This window comes from Euleptes europaea, chromosome 5 (assembly GCF_029931775.1).
Source record: "Euleptes europaea isolate rEulEur1 chromosome 5, rEulEur1.hap1, whole genome shotgun sequence".
Lineage (NCBI taxonomy): Eukaryota > Metazoa > Chordata > Lepidosauria > Squamata > Sphaerodactylidae > Euleptes > Euleptes europaea.
The window spans coordinates 83,418,232-83,442,203 of NC_079316.1; the positions used below are offsets into that span (position 1 = coordinate 83,418,232).

The window sequence follows — 23,972 nt, forward strand, 5'->3', positions numbered from 1 at the left end:
AAGAGAACAAAACCGCAATACAGTGGACTGACCCCCGCTTATATGCTCCTCTGGCCGCCTGCGGCCACTCCCCCCAGTCCGTGTTTGGGGGGGGACGACCCCTAGTGACCAATGGTGCAAACAGTTTTAGGAGCCTCTGAGAACCCCAAGCTCAGCAGGGTTTCTCCTGCCTACTGTCAACATACATACATACCAGTAAGAATATGATATACTGCTTCCCCAAGATGTTCTTGCAACATCTGCTTCCCCAAGATGTTCTTGCAACATTCACTAAGGCTGCGAAGAAAAATCCCCTTAATTCCTCGTTTCCCTATTTTTCAATGAAATCCAACAATCCTTTTCTTTTTCTCTTTTTAGGAATTCGGAGTCAGCTTCTAATCAATTTATCAAAGAGAAATTTAAAGAGAGGAGGGGCAGGAAGGGAGGGTCTGCAAAAGTTCAGGATTTCACTCTGTAGATGCTTAGAGGCAGGCAATGTCTTTCCAAACCTTCCTGCCCTTCTGCTAGAGCACCATCCTGTGGTTGATAATATAAAACAACGGCCAGAGCTGAAGTTACAAAATGGCACACTGATTTCTCTTTAAAAAGAAATGAAAAAGAAATAATTCTTTTTTAAAAAAAGCAGAAAATAAGAGGGATCAATGGCTATATTTAAAATGTGAATTTTAGATAAAAGAAATTCCCCACCCCATAACAACCCTATCATTCTCTTATCCTATCTGGTACAATGATGAATATTTGGCCAGTATGGTATAAAATGCACAATATTTAACATATAGTGGTAAATGTTAGAACATGTAGTTTGTCTGCTTTATTATTTGTGTTTCTTTACATTATATGGGTCTTCCATGATCAGCTTAATTATGTCATTGTAAACTTTCTGAGGAGCATCAAGACCCCAAAGAAAATCAAAGTGAGTCCAGTCAGGTATTTTACATTCATATACTACATCATGGAGTCGACAGGTTAATTGTTCGATGTTAGCAGGATCAGCAAACCAGTCATTTTCACCATACCATATGGCTGTTCTTACTCGCATACATTCTAGTTCATATGCAGGAGGTTCAGACTAGAAAAAAATGGAGATATTTTGTAAATTAAACCAAGCAAATTCTAAAAAACAAGAAACAAACAAGGAAGTGAGGAAAAATAAATTAATGGCTTGGTTTCTTTTTTGAGCTCCCGTGGACATAAAGTTATAACCTAGGGTTGCCAACCACCAGGTACTAGCTGGAGATCTCCTGCTATTACTGCTGATCTCCAGCCAATAGAGATCAGTGCACCTGGAGAAAATGGCCGCTTTGGCAATTGGACTCTATGGCATTGAAGTCCCTCCCCTCCCCAAACCCTGCCCTCCTCAGGCTCCACCCCGAAAATCTCTAGGTATTTCCCAACCCAGAGTTGGCAATCCTAGTCATGGGGGAGGGGGTCTTTTTAATTTCAGGTCATGTTTTTCAGGTGCCAAAATTCCAAAATTCCCGAATACGGTGCTTGAAAATAATTCCAAAAATGGCTGGCTGCAATGTGCGGCCAGGACCCTGCAGACTGGGCCAGAGACCTGGTGGCCACCCTCTAACAGCAGGGCCCAGGTGGGCTCATCTACAGGGAACAGGGTTGCCAACTTTCAGGTACTAGCTGGAGACCTCCTGCTATTACCACTGATCTCCAGCCAATATAGATCAGTTCACCTGGAAAAAATGGCCGCTTTGGCAATTGGACTCTATGGAAGTCCCTCCTCTCCCTGAACCCCACCCTCGTCAGGTTCCCCCCCCCCAAACCTCCCGCCAGTGATAAAGAGGGACCTGGAAACCCTAACAGGGAAGGAAGGGCCAGCGGCTGTGATGTGTCCCCCAAGAGTCTTTAAGCCATGCCTTCCTCCCTTTTTCTTTCAAAAAATTAAAGGGCCAGGGGGGGGTTCTTTTTATTTTCAGGTCATGTTTTTCAGGTGCCAAAATTCCAGAACCCACCTTAATGCTCAGAACATCAGAACACCGCGCCTTCAGCAGTGCTAAATGGAAGGTATGGCAATTTACCCCGCTCAGAAAGACTTTGCTCATGCAACATGAAGAAAATTCATACACTTGCCCCCATGATGATGGAGTTTCCCCATTTCAAACTCCAACATGACCAATGGATTGCGGGTGTGTAAAGTGCCGTCAAGTCGCAGCCAACTTATGGCGACCCCTTTTGGGGTTTTCATGGCAAGAGGCTAACAGAGGTGGTTTGCCAGTGCCTTCCTCTGACCAATGGATTACTCCTATTTTAACTAAACTACCTGCCACTGTAATAGGTGATAAAATAGACCCCTTTTTTGCTGGTGGATAGAGATCCAAGTATAACACCGGCAGTGGCCAAGTATCTCTCCAGCATATTTTCCTTAAAGAAATAGAAAAAAAAAACTCCCCATTAACTGCTCAAGACCAGTGGGTCATGAGAACTAGAAAGAAAAGGAAAAGGAAAGGAAAGGGAATTCCAGAACCTAAAAACAGTGCCTGAAAATAATGCCAAAAATGAAAACACCCCTCCAATTATGGCATAACCAAAAGCATTCCCTGTAAAAAGCCCGAAACTAAAAATAACATGGAATTTTTTTTTGTAGTGCATATCACTAACGTACAGGCACTTTGTGTGTACCACGCACTTTGTGTGTACATGTGGCGCACTGGATCGGGACATCAGTTTTAAATATTGCCGATGTTCTCACCTGATTGTATCTATCCAGGTTTTCACTTCCATAATCAAATTTTCTAAGTTGTCCAGTTTTGTATACCTAGAAATGAAGACAAGAGGATGAATTCTGAGCAACAGAAATACTATGACTGTTTTATTATTTTTCATTACCCCCAAAGTATTACAAATGGAAACTATAGTGGGTTTTATTAAATCATCAGAGGATTCGGCCTAAAAGGTTTGGTCAGTCAGCTAAGGTCTGTGGGCAAATGTACCGTAATATTATGCATGTTTGCTTGGAAGAAAGTCCCACTGAGATCAATGTAATTTATTTCCAATTAAGAGTGTTTAGAATTGTAATCTCTGAATAAGAAGCCAGAGCATGACACAGAATCGCCCTGTTGAGAACCAACAGTGAAAGCATGTGTACAATCCATGTACAATGTACAGTTCATTTTTCTTTATGTGTTCATTGAGTAATTCTCATGTTATAGTCAGTGCAGGTACAACTGAACATGTGATACAAACCCACATTTATCCAGGTAGGGGTCCCAGGTTTCCTTTATAAAGTGAACTTATGTCGGTTGTTCCTTACAAACATGTACATGCAGGTTGTACATGTGTTCTCTGTAAGTTGTGAAAAGGGTTATTATCTTTGAATTTTTGAGATTTTTATAATTCCTTTTAGAGCAAAGTCTTATGTTTGAGTGCCTTATCAATACAATAGCAAAATGGCCAGCAGAGATAAAATAGGACTTCCCGGATAACTAGACATGCAGTAAATTACTACTGAATAAATTAACAGTGCCATCATAAACAGAGTTACAAGCTTCTAAGCACATTGACCTCAGTGGACTTGAAGGGTGTTATTCTGTTTAGAAATGTCCTATAAAAAGGAAGTGCTGAGCATTCTCTTGGAGACACCGTTGAAAGCAGATGAGCATCATTTAAGAGAAGAGGAAGGAAAAAGAAAAGGGAGAGGAAATGGTTTGCTCAAGAATCTAAGAGTTTATAATATTCTCAAAGAGGAGTGCTGGGGAGGGGATTTACCTATTATTTACTAATCATTTATTTGACACCTTGTGAGGCCCCTGATTTTTTTTAAAAAACAGGTTCATTTTGTACTGCATATAATCATACATAGTATCGGGCTCTTTCAGAACAATCCTAAACAGTTGCACCCTTTAATTAGAAGGGCTTAGAAGGGTATAACTCTGTTTAGGGTTCTACTGCATGTCTCAATTCTTCAGCTTCAAAAAAGAAAGGTTATTGTTTACCCACATGACAGTTTTGGTGAGATAACGAAGATTAGACTTCCTACCACATTTCACCAAAAGCGGAATTTCAAGGAAGCTCTGCAAATTCCTGCTGTGCCAACAAGTCTAAAGGGATTTTATTGAGTTCCAAAAATGAGTTCCCACAAGAGAGCCAGCATGGTGCAGTGGTTAAGAGTGGTGGTTTGGAGCGCTGGACTCAGACCTGGAGAACCGGGTTTGATTCCCCACTCCTCCACATGAACGGCGGAGGCTAATCTGGTGAACTGGATTGGTTTCTCCACTCCTACACATGAAGCCAGCTGGGTGACCTTGCTCTAGTCACACTCTCTCAGCCCCACCTACCTCACAGGGTGTCTGTTGTGGGGAGGGGAAGGGAAGGTGATTGCAAGCCGGTTTGAGTCTCCCTTAAGTGGTAGAGAAAGTTGGCATATAAAAAGCAACTCTTCTTCTTCTATTAGAATTTCCCCCCACCTCCCTGGGGAGGTTGTTCCATAGGTGTGGGGCTGCCACCCAAAAGGCCCTCTCTCATGTGCTCACCACACAAACCTCCTTGATTGGAGAGACAGTCAGGAGGACCTCTCCCTGTGATCTTAATGACCAGGCAGGAGCACAAGGGAAAATATGGTTCTTCAGATATCCAGTCCCAAGCCATGTAGGGCTTTAAAGGTCAAAACGAACACCTTGAATTGGGCTCTAGAGCAGATTGGTAGCCAGTGTAATTTCTGTAGTATCAGGGACATATGCTCCCGGTAGCTGGCCCTGAGCAGCAGTCTAGCCACAGCATTCTGCACTGGCTGCAGCTTCCAAACAGTTTAAACTAGCCTTTGTACAAATACAACATTCCCTAGGTGCCTTTGGCTCACCAGCCTCACACTGAAATCTAGACTTCCTTTTGAATGTTCTGAACACACAACATGGATATGTTGGGGGAAAGAATACAGATGAAATCAATGTTTCACTGTAACCAACACTGAATAATCAGTCGCTCTACCTGTCCCCAGTGGAGTAGATTTTGAACAGATGTTGAATCCGGAAAATGTGACTTGTATACGTCAATCCGACTCTGCAAGAGAAATGTCAGAAGTTTAATTTTTAAAGGAGGGAGGAAGTTGCTTCCTATACACATTTCTTCTTTTGTTAATTGCTGTTTTCCAGGGATTGGGGAAAACAATGTCTTAATAGTCATAGCCCTGTTCACATTTCCATCTATGTACGTGAATCACTCTGCCCCGTGGGGCAGAGTGGTAAGCTGCAGTACTACAGTGTCCAAGCTCTGCTCACAACCTGAGTTCGATCCCGACGGAAGTCGGTTTCAGGTAGCCGGCTCAAGGTTGACTCAGCCTTCCATCCTTCCGAGGTTGGTAAAATGAGTACCCAACTTGCTGGGGGTAAAGGGAAGATGACTGGGGAAGGCAATGCCAAACCACCCCAGTAAACACAGTCTGCCTAGGAAACGTCGGGATGTGATGTCACCCCATGGGTCAGGAATGACCCGGTGCTTGCACAGGGGACCTTTACCTTTACGTGAATCAACATAGCCAAACCCACTACTTTAACTGCTCTCTCTCTCCATTAGTAATACTAGTTTAAACTATTTCAGATATCCAATGTGTGAGCATGTTGTGTGCCATCAATTCATTTCCAACTTATGGCGACCCTATGAATTCATGATCTCCAAAAGGTACCTTATACATCTTTCTTTTAATACATACCATGTTCAGGTGGTTCTCTTTGGAACCTCCGGCAATTGAAAGGGTCCAAGAACACAACTTCTTCCAGATTTTAGAACTGCACATGTTACTAGTGAAGTTTCTCTTAGTCTCACTCCTCAGCAAGAAATCCTTCTTGCCCAAAAGCATCTGCAAATATGCCAGTGAAACAGTTACAACCATGACAGTAAGTACTGTTTTCAACCAGGTAATTTCTTAGTCCTGCTGTATCAAACAAGCAAAACTCCATTTTGATTTCACTTCTCCCCTGTGCAACTCAGACCTGTGTATTTTTCATTTTTTTAAACTTCTTTTAGACATTTGTATGCCACCTCATCTCCTCAGACTCAAAGCAGACCCCCTGCACCAAATTCTTCCCATATAATGTACACATTTTCCAGCATTTTATCAACTTGTGTGGACTCATAGGGAAGGGATAATTCCATTCACCCTTCCCCCTGCTTTCTCCTTTTTCTGCCTGTCATTGCCCCCTTTTCCAGTAACTCATTTGTCCATTTTCCGCACCCTTCACCTGCCCAAATGTTCATTTTCCCTCCACCATCCCCAGCCCATCCAATTGTCAGTCTTTTCTCTCCCTACCCAACCTTCCCAACTAATTGGTTTCCCCTTCCCCACCCATCCATCTGTTATCCTGGACAATTTCTACTTTTAAAATCTTTCTTGTTCGGCCATTCTCCCTCCACACACGTACACAATGTCTGTGCAAGCACTGATGTCGCTGTGTACATTTGCAAAAAATACACACAGTCCTGGGTAGGCCCCCCTCATAGATTTTTATGATCCACATGGTTGGGCCACTCATCACTATTAGATATATGATATGAATATTATGTATATAGATGAGGGACACTGTATGCCATAGGACTTGCAGATTAAGATTTGTAAAATATGTTTACACTGTGCGAACAAATCTACAAAACCAACAGTGAAGAACAGAGAACCAAAGCTACTGGCTAAAATATAAATTAATATTTTTTTAAAAAAATGCTTGATTATCAAGTTGCTTGATTATCCCTGTTGCCAACTAGCCAGTATGTATGTAAGACTGTTTCAGTGTGAGAATGAAAATCACCATCTGTGTATGTGTGTGAAATAATGTTTATTTGTGTGTGCATGTGTATGCGCGCGTGTGCATATATGAGAGTGTGAGTGAGCATTTTGTATCTGCGCATCAAAGGGATTCAGTTATTGCCCTTCAAACTTGGAACTCTTGACCTGAATGATTTCCATTTGTAAAAATGGGAACAAATACAAATGCTTAATACTCTAAAAACATTCCTAATGATTTGGTGTCTGGTGAAGGGCACTTTGAAAAGGTCAGCGTGGTGTAGTGGTAAAGAGCGGTGGTTTGGAGTGATGGAGACTGATCTGGAGAACTGGGTTTGAATCCCCACTCCTCCACATGAGCGGCGGAGGCTAATCTGGTGAACTGCATTTGTTTCCCCACTCCTACACATGAAGCCAGCTGTGTGACCTTGGACTAATCACACTCTCTCAGCCCTACCTACCCCACAGGGTGTCTGTTGTGGGGAGGGAAAGGGAAGGTGATTGTAAGCTGGTTTGATTCTTCCTTAAGTGGTAGAGAAAGTCAGCATATAAAAACCAACTCTTCTTCTTTTACTTTTACCTTGCAATTCCTGTTGGTATCTAAGGTGCTACTGGACTTGGATGTAACTAGGGCTGTCGATTCGGTCCGTCCTGAACCGAAAAACAGCCGAATTTCCCCTGATTTGGCTGTTTTTCAGTTCGGGACGAACCGAACTCAAAAAAGGAGGGAAACGGGGGTGCCGAATTCGCTGACTTCGGGGGTTCAGTGAATAAATTCAGCAAATTTGGGGTTCCCCCCGCGCGCCTTCAGGGGCTCCCCTGAAGGTGCGCGGGGGGGGGGGGCTTTAAACAAATCTCTGCCTCCCGACCGCTGTTTAAGCACAGATCTGTTTAAAGGCCCCCCCACGCGCTTTCAGGGAAGCCCCTGAAGGCGCGCGGGGGGGGGGAACAGATCTGCGGGAAGGCAGGCGGTGGGTTGTCAAGCCCCTCTGCGCTATCTGCGCAGGCAGCGCAGAGGGGTTTAAAGACCCCCCGCCTCTCTTCCAAGGACTCCCAGGAAGAGGAGGGGGTCTTTAAACCCCCCTGTGCTGCCTGCGCAGACAGCACAGAGGGGCTTGACAACCCACCGCCCACCTTCCCGGGACTCCCGGGAAGAGGGGCGGGGGTCTTTAAACCCCTCTGCGCTGCCTGCGCAGACAGTGCAGAGGGGCTTGACAACACACCGCCCGCCTTCCCGGGACTCCCTGGAAGAGGAGGGGAGTCTTTAAACCCCTCTGCCCCCCTGCGCCTTTACGAGGCTTCCAGGAAGGCACGCAGGGGGCCCTTTAAACAGATCTGTGCCTTCCAGCTGGAAGGCGCAGATCTGTTTAAAGAGCCCCCCGCGTGTCTTCATGGAAGCCCCGTGAAGGCCCGCGGGTGGCCGAATTTCCCCCAGAACTCCAGATCTCGCCTGAATTTCAGGGATCCGAAGCAGGGGAGTTCAGACTTTGGCACGGCCCGAGTTTAAAAGGGCCGAATTTTGCCGAAGCTGAACTTTCCCGAATTTTTTTTTCAACAGCCCTAGATGTAACTAATAATTTCCTTTGCTTGAGATAGAGCTGGAGTCTGTGTTGGTTTCTGGGCTGGCTCAACGATTTTTTGGGGGGAGTTAGAAAAGATGACCTTCAGTGCCCTACTACTGTGCACACATTTACCCTCTCTGAGATCGGTGAGGAAGGACTAAAAAGAGATAGGGATAGGGTTGCCAGGTGGGTGGTTTTGGCGGGCAATTGCCCACCAACACACCTAGCTGCTCTGGAGTATTGATTGCAAGTGTTCATGGCTGTGTGTGACGCAATCACATCACTTCTGGGTTTACCCCCGGAAGTGCCACATCGCCATGGCATTTTTAGCAATCAAACACCCAAAATGCCAGCACTTTGGGGGGTTGAGTGCTAATGTGATTGTGGCGATGCATCGCTTCCGGGGGTAAAGCCCAAAGTGATGTGACGCAGCTGTGCACATGTGCGATTGCCCCAGATCCACCTTCAAAAACCTCCCACTGCTGGATAGGGTGTCTTTGCTATTCACTCTCCTCTTTGGCTAGCAATTGAAATCAGGCAGAGTGTGCTTAAGAACCTATAATAGCTAACGAAATAGAGAATGAATACGGTTTGATCCTGCAGTTTGAATACATGTTTGTTTGTTTATTTTTCCTTCTAGTTTTAGCCTCTGTAATTTTAGGCTATTATCAAGCATTCTAATTGTACCCACATTTAGTATTTGCTCAGATATTAATTAGTTATGCACTTAGATAATTTGCCATTTTTACCATTTTAACCATTTAACCATTTTTAATAGCAAATCAATTTTGTATTTGTTTTATCCTCTGCTATTTAACTTGCAAATTTGTTTTATTTGATGGTCTATGACTGCAAATAAATTATTGATTGAACAGACTTGGAAGAGTGTAACTGTGCTTAGGATTGCACTGGTAATAGATGATTATGTTTGTATTCTGCCTCTTATTGTCATATGCCTTGAGTTCCAATTGCATCAGGAAACATGTGGGTTATATAAATCTTCTGAATAAAATAAATATTCTTTCAGATGGAATGCAAAACTTCTATCCTCTTTCTATCCCCTTATACTGAAAATAGTGATCTTTTATTTATTTATTTTTATTTATACTTCAAAAAATTTTATCCCCCCCTCTCCAGCCAAAGCCAGGCTCAGGGCAGGTAACGACATTAAAACCATAATATATATTAAAACCAATAGATATAACCAGACCAAACTACATAACCATAATAAAACAACAGATGGCGCTCAATTAAAATAGTTGCTATGCATAGGCAGGCAATGACAAACCGCTTCTGAAACTGCTTTAGTCATAAATTGGCTGTGAGTTGGCTGTGAGTTGGCTGTGACTTGGCTCCTCCTGGCATAGCCCTTTTGGTGCCCAGAGGGGACTCTCTTTTCCTTTTTGCACCAGTGGAAAATTGTCTGGATCCAAGCCTAAGCATTTCAAATGCTTTCCCTCTGGAATCAGGGGGAGCAGGAGAGTCTCTTGCAAAGGCTGTAGATGGTTGCATGTATCCTATCACCATTATTATCACTATTGAGTGAAAAATAATCACATACCTTGATTATTCCATCAGGTAGGGAAAGTAGCTTGACATACGGGCTTGGGGAATTCTTAAGTGTGCTTAATGGAGCCAAAGCATAAAACATTTTAATCTTGTGACCCAGATAAGGCATAGACGAAAATGCGATGAATCCTGAGGGGGAAACACCCACAGAGAAAATATATTACAAGAATCATGCTTCTTCAGGCTTCCAGCTGTAAAACCAGAGGACCTGCTCAAGGTACTTTTCATAATAGGAAACAGACAGCATCAAACTATTATTAAAAACTCAGCATTGAGCAACTTGAATTAATGTCAACTGTTCTTTAGTATAGCAAAGAAATGTTGTGCTAAAGTTCTCTCCACTTCATGAGTGCATTTCTTCTGTGATTTCAACTGAGAATTTGCCCCCCCCCTTTAACCATCTGCACATAATAGCCACAAACCAGCATCTGTACAGAATAGCAAATCTTCACAACAGGGACAGCCAAGGCTACAATTTAGGGCTATGCAAACATGTCATGAAATCTCAGAAGCTTAGCAGGGTCGACCCTGGTAATTTTGGCTGGGAGACCACCAAGGAAGTCCAGGGATGCTATGCAGAGGCTGGCAATGACAAACCACCTATGTTAATCTCTTGCCTCGAAAACCCTTCAGGGTTCCCATAAGGCGGTTGTGACTTGACGGCACATTCCACCACCACACATAAGGTATACCTGGTTTGCAGGAAGACATTGGTCATTTCTGCACCAACTTTTTAAAACATTAAATGAAATGTTGTATTTATTCTTGTCCCCACCATTTTTCCTCCATTTGGGGCTGGATTTTAAAAAAGTGATGTCAGTACTTGAATAGATGGGGGCAGTTTTAGGCATCATAGAGGAGATGGTAAGGGATGCAGGAGAGTCAGAGCCAGCAGAAGGGAGCAGGGGCTGGAAAAGAGGAAGTGGCGCCAGCAAAGTGGCAGGAACCAAAGACAGACCCAGATGGGGGAGTAGCATGAGGCTGGCAGTGGGGAGGAATGGGATTTTCTCTCCCCCCAAAATCCTCATAGCTCCCCCTCTTTTTCCTTTTTAATATTAAATAGTGATACACAACTTAAATCCAGCATGGTGGAGAGTATTATACTAGGATTTGGGAGATCCAGGTTTAAGAACATAAGAAAGGCCCTGCTGGATCAGACCAAGGCCCATCAAGTCCAGCAGTCTGTTCACACAGTGGCCAACCAGGTGCCTCTAGGAAGCCACAAACAAGACGACTGCAGCAGCACCATCCTGCCTGTTTGAATCCCCATTCTGTTAGGGAAGTTTTCTGGGTGATGTTCAGTCAACCTACTTCATAGCATTGTTGAAATGATACAATAGAGGAGGGGAAGAAGATTCTATAAGCTGCTTCGGCTCTCCAGTGGGGAGAAAAGCAAGATGTAAATAAATAAATGAACCCCTAAATCAGAAGATGCAATGTAACTGTTTGTGTCTGTTTCTGTTTGTGCTGTGAATGATTTTATGATTCTGAGGCCTTTTATGCATGGCTGTTTCCCTTGTGGTCACCCCTCCGACAACTTCAGGTCTTTTTTTGTGATTGTGTATGCAGCTGCCAACCTTCAGAGGTCGCCTCACTCTCCCCTGCAATTCCCACATTTTATCTGCATTTTCAAATTTGAGATAAAACAGGTCCCTGAAAACGTGGGCAAAATGCATGGAAATGCATGGGGAGAGTGAGGGGACCTCTGACAGTCAGAAATGGCATGCATAATCACAAGAAAGACCCAAAGTCATTGGAGGAGTGACAGCAAGGGAAACAGCCATGCCAAAAAGACCTGAGTTTATTGTTTGCTATGACTTTGAGTCAATGCAATCAAAGTATTTGATTTGATTTAAATCAGAAGGACTTTATCTTTTATCCTAACCCAAAAAGGAAAACTTGAATGATATTAAACTTTCCATTATAACCTCTCCAAAGAGCACCCATAAGCCAGAACATGTTACACATGCAGACGGTGCTTTGTGTTAATATAATAATAATACTTTCAACATACCTTCAGTGGCACCCTGAGAAAATCCAACAAAATGCATGTTTGGCATTCCAGTTTTCTCCAGGATAAAGTTGATTATTGCTGGAAGGTCATATGTGGCCATTTCATCAAAACTGCAGTACAAATAAAAATGTACAGTAATTACCAGGTGAGGACTTTTACGTCATTGTCTTGTAACCAGACAGCCCTTTTAACTCAAATCAGTCTGAATTCAAAGCAGGTGGATTTGCACCATAATTTTATGATCTGGCTCATAGGACACTTTTGAGGGTGGCTGACACAAAGATTGCAATATTCACTGTGCTTGGGATTGGTGGTGTAAAGTGCCATTAAGTCACAGCTGACTTATGGTTAGGGTTGCCAGGTCCCCTCTTACCTTTGGCGGGAGTTGCTTTCTCCACCGGGGCTGGGGGGATTGATTCGTGTGCATACGCTCCGGCCCAATACTGCCACTTCCGGGTTTACCCTGGAAGTTCTGGCATCATGTGGGATGCTCCAGCCATAACCTCTGAAAATTATAGAGTTATGGCTAGAGCATCTCACATGATGCTGGAGCTTGTGGGAGTCTGGGGGATCCATTTGTTTCTAAGTCACTTTGTATGATGTCCATGCAAATTAGCTTCCAAACTGAGGGAAATGGCTTAAATGCAAGAAAAATAAGGCACAGAAAACATTTCTTTTTGTGGCAAATGACTTCCTGTGAAAAGTCCATTAACATAGTAATCAAAAATCTAACTTCAGGAGATGGTCACAGTGCGGGGAAACAAAGCCTCTGCTTGGGGCCATGTGCAGTTTCAGAGCAGGTTTTCAGGAGGGGGTGATATTGGAGCCAGCCAAAGTCTCGACCAAGGTAGCTCTTCTGAAGGATATTGCTCAACTGTGTGGGTGGGGGAGTCTTCTGTGGAAGCCTAGTCAGCAGCTGCTAAAGCTGGTGCTTTTAGTTGGAGGGTACATCTCCAGACCCTGACCTGGATGGCCCAGGCTAGCCTGATCTCGTCAGATCTCAGAAGCTAAGCAGGGTCAGCCCTGGTTAGTATTTGGATGGGAGACCACCAAGGAAGTCCAGGGTTGCTATACAGAGGAAGGCACTGGCAAACTACCTCTGTTAGTCTCTTGCCTTGAAAACCCCATAAGGGGTCGCCATAAGTCGGCTGCGACTTGATGGCACTTTACACACACACACATCTCTCTCCAGATGGGACTGGACGAGTCTCATCTTTTAAATTACTCTTCTGCTTGCAGACTAGTCTTCTGTTGGGTGATGTACGTGGAAGGTTGGTCAGACCAAGCTGGCTCTGATAAGACAACCAATACTTCAAAAAAGCCCCAGCTGTATCTATTTGGCTTTTCAGGAATTGCCTATTCGGCTTTGGGCAGATTCCCAGGTGTTGGTATTCGGCCTAAAATAAACCCAAATATTGCCAAAACAGCTAATTTCCGGTTTATTTTTGGTTCGGGTTTATTGATATAAAGGTAAAGGTCCCCTGTGCAAGCACTGGGTCATTCCTGACCCATGGGGTGACGTCACATCCCAACATTTCCTAGGCAGACTTTGTTTAAGGGGTGGTTTGCCAGTGCCTTCCCCAGTCATCTTCCCTTTACCCCCAACAAGCTTTACCCCCAAAAGCCAATGGAATTACTCATTTTACTGACCTCAGAAGGATGGAAGGCTGAGTCAACCTTGAGCCGGCTACCTGAAACCAACTTCCGTAGGGATGGAACTCAGGTTGTGAGCAGAGCTTGGACTGCAGAACTGCAGCTTACCACTCTGCGCCACATAGCCCTAATTCCAATAATTGATTCTGTATATCATAAAGATTACTTTTGAACAAGTATGGATTTCTCCACAGCATTGCTACAAACATGTGTTTCAATTTCCCGTTTCTGGGCTACCAAGTACTAATAAAAGCCCATGTGGTTTCATGGATTTTAGTTCATAATTGCAATATGTGTTTTATTTACAGCTGTTTTATCCTGCATTATCTCTTTGGAATCAAAGGCAGGGAACAATGCAGCAACCAAGTTGCAAGGACATAATAATACTCCAATTAACAAAAATGTTAAGATTAAAATACATAAAACAACAGTATCAAAACATTCAGATTTAAAACATGCAAGAATTAAAGCTCATGTGATCAAATGGAAATATTTGCCATTCAAAAATTATCTGGAATAGGACTGCCTTACATGTCTTTCTAAATGTAACAAGTGAAGGTGTCCTCATCAGGTATTCTGGTAGGCCATTCTAAAGGACTGGGCCCACTATGGAAAAGGCTTGTGATCTCTCTGTGGTTGTACAGACAATTCTAAGGGAAAGCACCTTAAGGAAGAGGTTTTCTGGAGAGGTTTATCAGTAGACTAACAAAGAAGGCGCACTATGCAGAGCGAACATGAATTGAAGTACGAAATTCTCCCCTATGAATCTTGATCTACAATGTGTTATATACTCTGATAATTTAGATATTCAAACATTCAAATTTTGAAATAAAAAAAATCACATACTTACATTCAATTTTGAAATTTCACATTTAAATTTTGAAAGTGGCAATTGGACATTTTTTCTTAATATATTTTCAGTTCTACAGCAAGGCTGAAGGGATGCCCCATAACGTATGAATTAGGAAGAAGCACAATATGAAAAATACATTGTTTGGTTTAAACTCTTAGTATACATTTACATTTATAGTACCTGTAAGCAGAGTATTGTTCTTGGTTAACAGTCAAGTTCTGATGTTTTCGTGACCAGGAGGTGCCTCTGTTGTTCCCTATCCAAACATCACAGCCAGCATCTGCCAGCATGAATCCAAGGCTATTGTTCGGCATATTTGCAATCCAGCTGCTGCCCTCTAAAGCAAAACCATGCTGCAAAAGCACAACGGGCTTTTTAGCTGGGGAAAAGGGACAAACAGGTTATGATTTGACAACAAGAATTCCACAGGACCTTAAGTACAATCCCCTTTCAACTGTCATCCTGTGTGTAATATACAGTCTATTAAAAGTGCAATTTGTTGGTAGTCCAGAATGGGCAACAGAGTTGTTAATCTCTGTATAAAGTTATGTTCAAAATGGCTGAATAAATAGATTGTTGTTCAGTAATTGGGGCCTTCTGATGCAAACTTCTTTGTGAGAGACCAGAGTCTATGGGTGTGCAAGAAAAAAATTAGGATTAGGCTATATTGGAACCGAAAATTTTCAGGATTCCTGAAAATACCCAATTTTTTTTCAAAGATGGGGATTCGGGGATCTGATAAAAATTGGCTCCATTATCGCCTATAGCAAATCTTTCTGGGGCTTCCAAATTCTAAAATCTTGTTATGCAAAACTCCTTCTTAAATTTGAAACTATGGGTCTAAATCCCTAAAATGATGTAGGTGTGATGGAATAGTGGGAGTATGCGCCTCACAGTAAAGATATTCTCTGATACACAGTGTTATAGAATCATAGAGTTGGAAGGGACCACCAGGGCCATCATGTCCAACCCCCTGCACAATGCAGGAAATTCACAACTACCCCCCCCCCAGTAACCAGAAGATGGCCAAGATGCCCTCCCTCTCATCATCTGCCTAAGGTCTCAGAATCAGCATTGCTGACAGATGGCCATCCAACCTCTGCTTAAAAACCTCCATGGAAGTAGAGCTTACCACCTCCTGAGGAATCCTGTTCCACTGAGGAACCGCTCTAATTGTTAGAAAATTCTTCCTAATGTCTAGACGGAAACTCTTTTGATTTAATTTCAACCCGTTGGTTCTGGTTTGGCCTTCTTGGGCAACCCGTTGGTTCTGGTCCGGCCTTCTTCTTTATGTTCATGGGTGCATAACTGAGCCCTATTCCTTCAATCAAGCATGCCTATTATTTTGGGTGCAGTGGAACACAGGCAGGATAGTGCTGCTGCAGTCGTCTTGTTTGTGGCTTCCTAAAGGCACCTGGTTGGCCCCTGTGTGAACAGATTGCTGGAATTGATGGGCCTTGGTCTGATCCAGCAGGGCCTTTCTTATGTTCTTATGTAATCCCTCAGCTAAATTAGACTCTGAAGAATCATGGTAATTGTACCTACAGTCACATGAAAGTACATGTAGATTCTTATTGTACCAGCCAGTCCTTTTTCTGAGGCAGAAGAGTTACAGGAATAGAGTGCAACTGGGCATGTCTACAGCACCATTTGTACATGATGTTCTCAGTATTGAACATTTATGAACAGGCCCTATGCAAATGGTATGACAGATGTTTCCTCAAGCTTATTCAATGCATCAATAAAGCTCCAGATCAAGCACATTTACTTACATGACAACTGTTGTCTACTTCTACCACAAGGAATCCTGTTTATTGTGAGAATGTAACCATCATCTGTTATCACTTCATATTCTTCAGCTTGGTATCCTTTATTGCGGATAATCTCACTCTATTGAGCAACACAGGTAGTTGGAAAACATTACCTTTTTATATTAACCACAAAATGATGCCTAAATTATCTTGAGAAAGTTACCCCCTTTTCCAATAAAGACCTAAAAAAATCTTTTGCAAAGGAAATTTGGTTTCCTTAAAGAAACTGGGGTTTTCAAATGTGACCGAAGAATTAATCATTTTCTAGTAACATCAGAAGCATTTTACATGTTGAAAATTGAATGTGTTGTTATACAATATCCGCTTTCCAATGCAGCTGAGGTTCTTCTACCCATAATGGAGTCAATTCAAATGGAATTACTTCTGCTGAACTTTAAAAAAAAAAATCTCAGAAGAACTGTAAAGTCATTAAGGATCAGATGAAGTTGGAAAAGAGAATTTGTGGCTGTGGCTTGAACCAGATAGACTCCATCTATCACATTTTATTGGAATGCGAAATGCTAGTGGACCTACGCACTAAATTTTTAATGCCATTAATTCTGGATAGGAATTCTTCCCTCCACTCCTTGTTTAGACTTTTAATGAATAGGTATGATTCAGAAACTACTGAAATAGTAGCCACATTTCTGAAGCAAGCTTTAATGATAAAAACTAAACAAAAAAGATAATAGCTGCTATTTCTGTTACTTGTAGACACTCTTTTTTATATATATACCTTATATCCACTCTATTCCGGCATACCCCTTTTCATTCATGTCTATTGATAGACTTTGATATTGATGTTTTTTTTTTATTTTGACTAATTCTGGAATACCTGGAACGATCTTATATGCCAGTAAAGGTTTTTGAATTTGAATTTGAATTTGATCAGATGAAGTTGGCAGAAGACAGGAGAGAGAAAACTGTTTGAAGCTATAAGAGGAAAAATGTTTAGTGAAGAAGTATGAAACTTGAATTATGCATTGCCATATGTGAGAATCATGTGCACTTCTTTTGCCATACATAATATGCACATCCAGCAAAATTGTTACATAGGATGAAAGACATAGAGCTTCTGTTGCTTCAGGAAAATATGGCAGTACTCTCATTAAGGTACAAGATGTTTGACAGTCGTAAGTCAATAGTATTGCTGAAGAGATAGACGAATTAAATACCATTTTGATAACTCCCCAATGTAAGTGCTGAAGACGCAATTTGTGATATTGTTAGGTCCAGTGATATTATCTACCTTTACTGTGGTTTGAAGCATCTTGCTTATCCCCAATAATAATTACAACTTACGATATTCATGTATACTTCAGGATTCACACTTGCAGTTTTGGGTTCTGAAGATACAATTCCTTGGACCACGTAGAACACCAAGAGGAAGCACCACATTTTGTTTCTGTATTAAATAAGAATGTGTTGTTTGTTATTCACAGATAATAGCTTCCTAGAGGAAGGAACTGGTAAACAGGCAGACATGCTTATTATATGAATATCACCCTTGCATACATACTGACTACACAAAGAGTTAATTAAAATATTATGGCTTCTCTTCATAATGAGATTAAATGCGTCTGGTCCACATGAGAGCTCTAACCACTTCTTACAACCTATTCCTGAAGTTGGGGTAGATCCGCAGTGGCCAGAAGCGGCGTAGCTATGCTGCCTCCACAGAGGCTTCCTGGCTGCCACAATGAAAATAAAAGGCATTTTAAAAAGGAAAATGGGGAAATGCCCCCATGGCACAAAGCAAGGCTACGCCACCAAAAAAGGTGGCACAGCAACACCACAGCATGAGGGGGTGTTCCCAGGGCAAAAGGGGTTAGGAAGCTTCCTAAAGACAGCTTTCCCCCCCCAGGAAAGCCCTGGGAACGCCCCCCCCCCATGCTGACAAGGGCTTTCCCTTCTGAGAATTCCCTGCCAGCATGGCTGCATCTGGCAGTGGGGCCCAGCACAGCTCTGCGGCTCCCTGGCACCAGCATGTTTTCCTCCAGGACAGCGTAAGTGCTTGTTATCCCGGATTAAATGGACACTTACACTGGTGTGGGGTCATGCTTCACCCCCCCCCCCACTTTTCAGGATTGCAGCCTTAGATAAAAATTACAGTTAAAAAAATGACCCATTTTCACAAAAGGCCAAGAGCCATGCCTCTGTTTCAGATGCAGTTCCATAATGAGGGTATCATTATGGGTTGCCTTCTCCCTTCAGTTCCTGCCCAATGATAAAAATCTTCCACATGCTTCCAGAAGTACCGTATATACCCATGTATAAGCCGACCCACGTATAAGCCGAGGTGCCTAATTTCTCCCCAAAAATGGGGAAAAATTAGGCACCCCCGTATAAGCCGAGGGTCGGCTTATAACCCCTCCCCCCCAGCAGGCTTACCTTCACTCCAGGCCCGGCGAAGGCGGTGGCGGTGGCAGGGCCCCCGCAGGAGGCTCCCCCAGGCCGGTCCTGGGCAGAGGGAGCCAGGCGCGCCCGGCAGCAGCAGCGGCGCAGCCTTCCAGCAGCCACAGAAGGCTCCCCCAGGCCCGTCCTGGGTGGAGGGAGCCGGGCGCCTGGCGGCAGTGGTGGCGCAGCCTTCCCGCGGCTGCAGGAGGCCCTCACAGGGCGCTCCTGGCCGGGGGAAGCCGCGCAGGCCCAGCGGCGATGGCGGCGGTGGCGGCGGCAATGGCAGCGGCGGTAAGTTCCTCCCTCCCTCCTCTCCCTCCTCCCTCCTCCCCCCTCCCTCCTCTACCGTATTGACACGCGTATAAGCCGAGGCTGGCTTTTTCAGCCCTTTTTTTGGGCTCAAAAACTCGGCTTATACGCGAGTATATACGGTAACTGTACTGTGTGGAATGTGTGGAAATTGATTAACCACCTTGTCTGTTAGCCCCTAGTTTGTAGCCCTGTTTAGAAAAGTTTGCAATGATGAATATGTCAGGAGTTCCAGTCACATGTTTCCAATTGTGTAATGTACAACACAGTTCTGAAAATCCACCATTACTTGCCTAGAGCCCAAACTGCCTGCTACTTAGTGTGGAGGAAAGGGATTTTTAAAGTCTTTCCTGACTAGCCATTTGTCTGCTCAAACTGCTCCTCCTACAGGCTGTCTCCCTACCAATCAAATACAAGATATGGGGACCTAATGTGTAATTTAGCCATGAAAAACAGACCCAGGGTGCACAATATGCAACGAGAAATGCTGGGAATGAGACAGGGCTTTAATTCTTTCCCTTGTGCTATTTCCCTGATTAAAAATGCTCCGCCCACTGATGTTTTTAGCACCTCTAAAAGGAAAATAGACTGGCACAATACCACTGCCTGTCTTTTTTCTCTATCAGCACTAAAAACACCTGGGGGTGGTGCATTTTCAGTTAGGTAAACGGGACCAGTAGAATCTGAATGAATTGTTTTATTTGCATAAAGCCTTAGGCCATTATAACCATGTCAACAATACCACAAATACATTAATAAAAGGAAAATAAAAAGGTAAAAAGGTAAAGGTCCCCTGTGCAAGCATTCCTGACTACACATCCCGACGTTTTCTAGGCAGACTTTGTTTACGGGGTGGTTTGCCAGTGCCTTCCCCAGTCATCTTCCCTTTACCCCCAGCAAGCTGAGTCCTCATTTTACCGACCTCAGAAGAATGGAAGGCTGAGTCAACCTTGAGCCGGATACCTGAAACCAACTTCCGTTGGGACCGAACTCAGGTCGTGAGCAGAGCTTGGACTGTAGTACTGCAGCTTACCACTCTGCGCCATGGGGCTCACTAGGTTAAAAATGCTAGATTGATAATAAATATACATAATAAAACTGTGCTAAATTGAGGCATACAGAGCAATAATAACTAAAAATTGTGGTGGTGTCCCAATCGGCCAATGTGACATAGCAACCATTAAAATCAACTCGAAGCATCAGCTCTTGTAGCAACCATATCGGGCCTTTTTTTTCTTTGTCACCAGAGCCTACAGGGAGGTCCTATAGGAAACAAACCCATCACAGTCTTTTAACAAAAATACTAATTTCCCAGCACTAGGACCAGTCGAATAGATAAACCCCACTGTCCCATTGCTTCAACGCAGGCCAGCTTTTGGGAGCCTTCCCAGGCACGGTCATGATAAAGATAGTAAAGCCAGGCAAGAGAAGGGTGGATGCTGCTCCTGCTCACTAGTGTTTCTCATTCACCTACCTGAGCAAATTAGCACCTGCTGGTCCTAGGAGCTGCAGGAGCCACTTCTCTCACCTGCCCTCTTCCTCTGATTGGAAGCGGCTGCTCCTTAAGTGCTTGTTCAGGTAGGTGTATGAAAATATACAGTGCCATGCATAATATACATATACATCAGCCTCAGCTATCTGACCTCTATCTGGCAGAGAAAGGAAGGTGGAAAAGGTAGAGCCACTGCTTCCATCTGTGGTGGTGGCTTGCATGGTAAGGGGTGGCAGGCCCAATCCACCGCCCAGGGAGAAATCAGATTCCACTCAGTGGTGCTGCAGAATAGTGCAGTTGCCCAATTATACCTCTTGCTGACATTGACCATGAGTAGTCCCTGTAGCTGCTTTTGGTGGATAATTGACATACTGGCCTTTTATGCATGGCTGTTACCCTTGTGATCACCTCTCCAATGGCTTTGAGTCTTTGTTTTGATTATGCACACCATTTCCGACCGTCAGAGGTTGCCTTGCTCTCTCCCTGCGTTTTCCCAGATTTTGCCCACATTTTCAAATTTGAGATAAAACAGGTCCCTGAAAATGTGGGAAAATGTGGGGGAAAGCAGGGGGAGAGCAAGGCAACCTCTGATGGTCAGAAATGGCATGCATAATCAAAACAAAGACCCAAAGTCGTTGGAGGGGTGACAGCGAGGGAAACAGCCAAGCATAAAAGGTCGTTGAGCAAGAAGGTCTAATCTTAGATTCTCAATGCCTTAAATTTCTTAATAAATAGTAAATATATGCTGAAACTTCAATAAATGTTGCATTGTGCTTGGTTAGCCATTCTGTTAAAACTGCTGTCATAGCATAAGACTTTCATATACATTAACCATCACCCTGTGATCCAGTGCAGTTACCCCAAGCTAAACTCATTGAAATCAATGGGCTTTAGCAGAGGTAACTCTGCATAGGATGACACTGTAAAAAAGGTATCATCTCATTATTCATCCTCCTATAAGCTAGAGACAATTGCTTTCATCTTAAGCTAGAAGCAGTCTTATTCCACAAACCCTCAATCAAACATAATATTTCATTCACTTGAAAAAGAAGCAGGCGTTTACAATATTGGCATCCAGAAACTTGTCAAACCATTAGTGGGATCACCATTTTTCTGTGGCAAATGGTATGCCCGAAGGCTGTATCAATCAAACCAAAGACATTACCGGAGTACACTGGCTGCTCTGGAAAGAGACCAGGTGCTGAAAGGAATGAAAAGTTGACAGTCCTCAGTTAACAGGAGTAGAACAGGCAGAGGCAACTACCTTCAGAACGCTTCACTTCTGTGACTTCCCTAATCAGCCTTCTTTATATATCTGCAGTAACTCTCTCTCACACACCTGTTCCCCCCAAGTGGTAACATATTCTTTCAGGGTGTGCACTCCAGTGACATTGTTCCCTTGCTCAATATCTGTAATTAAATCTCAGATCTACTCATAATTTGGAGCCTATTAACATCTCTTCATATGAGATTTCTTCTTGCAATTTTAAGTTCTCCATATGAACTATTTGCAAGAACAATATTATATGCAATTTTTTTTTAAGGCCGTTAAATTGTCCAGGGTGATAAAACACAAACAGCTATACCTGAATGGCCATGGGGTATATTCCAAAGTTGTTGATACTCATTCAGGACAATGCCAGCCATGTGTACAAGGCATTGCATCACAGGAAAACAGATGGGAGAGGTCAGATTCCTTGGAAACAAAAGGCATACTTCTCCAGAACTAGTGCACACAACCTGTTCACCTGTCAGCTCACAGACTGGTATTTGTAAACTGAAGGAGAATGGCAGGGTTTGTTTGAAATTCGTTGGAAAGGGAGTTTATTGGAGGGAAGAGCTAGTTTACACACACATATGAGGTTCCATTTCTTTACTGTTCCACCATGGGCAAGCTCTGTCCTGTGTTGCTGACCCAGTGCTAAAGTAGGGTTTCAGTGGCAATTCCCAATTTATAACCCCCATATAACCCCCATATGACCTGGATGGCCCAGGCTAGCCTGATCTCATCAGATCTCAGAAGCTAAGCAGGGTCAGCTCTGATTAGTATTTGGATGGGAGACCACCAAGGAATACCAGCAGAGGAAGGCACTGGCAAACCACCTCTGTTAGTCTCTTGCCATGAAAACCCCATCAGGGGTCACCATAAGTCGGCTGTGACTTGACGGCACTTCACACACTTCACACATATAACCTTAACAATAAAGACTCAGACACTGTTATTCTTTTGGAGGAATGGCCACAACTTTTATTGGCAAACAGCTGTTTTGTGCCTTGGCGTGGCAGGAGAACTGGATGGAACCTTGCAGAGTGATGGAACCAGTCCTCCCAGCGGTCCTGCTGGGAGAGGCAAAAGGATGGCAGAGCTGGGAAATCACCTGGGCTTCAGCCACTTGGTGGTTTCCCCGCCACTTGGGTAGAGGCTATACCCCACTGCCCCCAAGCTGGGCACCCGGATCCATGCCTCACCCAAAACCCCTATTGGCAGAGAGGGGCATGCAGGCCACTCACCCCCCATAAATGAATCCAGTCCCATGCCTACACCGCCAGGTTGTGACATAAATAACAAGCATGCAAAGTGGGTGGGACAAAGCCGGAAAAGGACTGAAGCCAGCAGCTGGCTCGGCTCCCCTTTTATGTTGAGCTGGAGGACCAGAGTGAAAAACTTTCCTTCCACTCAGACTTCCCTACCCCACCCTGCACGCTCAAGATAGGCTCATTCAAGCCTACTCCTGGAGCATGATTGGCTGAGCCAGGGAAAGTAACCCGGGTCTGACAGAGTCTTGGTCAGGACCTTTGCCACTTTTTGGTGGCGGCCCCACCCAAGACTGCCGCCTCTTCCCCCATGCACGGGTCCCCAACCTCGGCTCCAGGTAAGGCTGGAACTGTCTGCTTCTACTCCAAAAAATTCTGGTTTAATTACCAATGCACACTGCTAACTAAGAGGGGGGGACAATATTGATGAAAATATATGTATGATTGCATCATGATTAATTTTGTGAAATGTTTTATATGGATATACAAACCCACACCTTTAAATACTACACAAAAATAATCTTGATATAACCATACATACAAACACACAAACACTGATGTTGTTTTAGTTTTTTTCGAGTGTTTAATCAATGTGTACATGCATAGTTATGGCAAGATTTCTGTGTGCCTTACAGTATTTCCTGATGGTAAGCCCAAGTGGTAACTTTTCATTGTCTTCTGAAGAAACTTGAATGTGTATCCTTTTGATCAGGCTTATTATATGTTTATTCTATCTGTCAAATAACTGACTGTCCCACATATTCTAAATGGTCACGACCTATAGAAAGAGCGCTCAAAAAAACTGGGATCAACTCATCGAAGCGATTCAGGCCGGAAACAGCAAGAAATTTTGGAGAATTGCTTCAGAAGGCATGCAAGACCGCTTACCTATGCTATCATCACAAATCTCAGCCAACTCTTTGCTGGATCACTTTCTAAGAATTTTCTATGATGGTAACATCCCGTCTGAGGCCCCTACGAACCAAGCCATACAAGAACTGCCCCCCTGGCCCCCAGTGGGAGTGGAGGAAGTCAGGCTGCTGATAAAAAAGC

The 23,972-nt window shown here is 43.6% G+C and overlaps 1 protein-coding gene across 1 annotated transcript; it reads right to left on the bottom strand.

The window, feature by feature from the left end:
• Positions 1 to 814: 814 nt before the first annotated feature.
• Positions 815 to 21,652, bottom strand: LOC130478348 (lipase member M-like). The gene is made up of 10 exons (XM_056850495.1): positions 21,550 to 21,652; positions 17,489 to 17,591; positions 16,148 to 16,265; positions 14,556 to 14,754; positions 11,870 to 11,979; positions 9,848 to 9,984; positions 5,660 to 5,806; positions 4,939 to 5,010; positions 2,705 to 2,770; positions 815 to 1,069 (listed from the first exon to the last, which is right to left on the bottom strand). Exons 2-10 carry the CDS (start codon positions 17,582 to 17,584, stop codon positions 815 to 817), a joined length of 1,200 nt encoding a protein of 399 aa, XP_056706473.1. The 5' UTR covers positions 17,585 to 17,591; positions 21,550 to 21,652.
• Between the last annotated feature and the right edge of the window lie 2,320 nt (positions 21,653 to 23,972).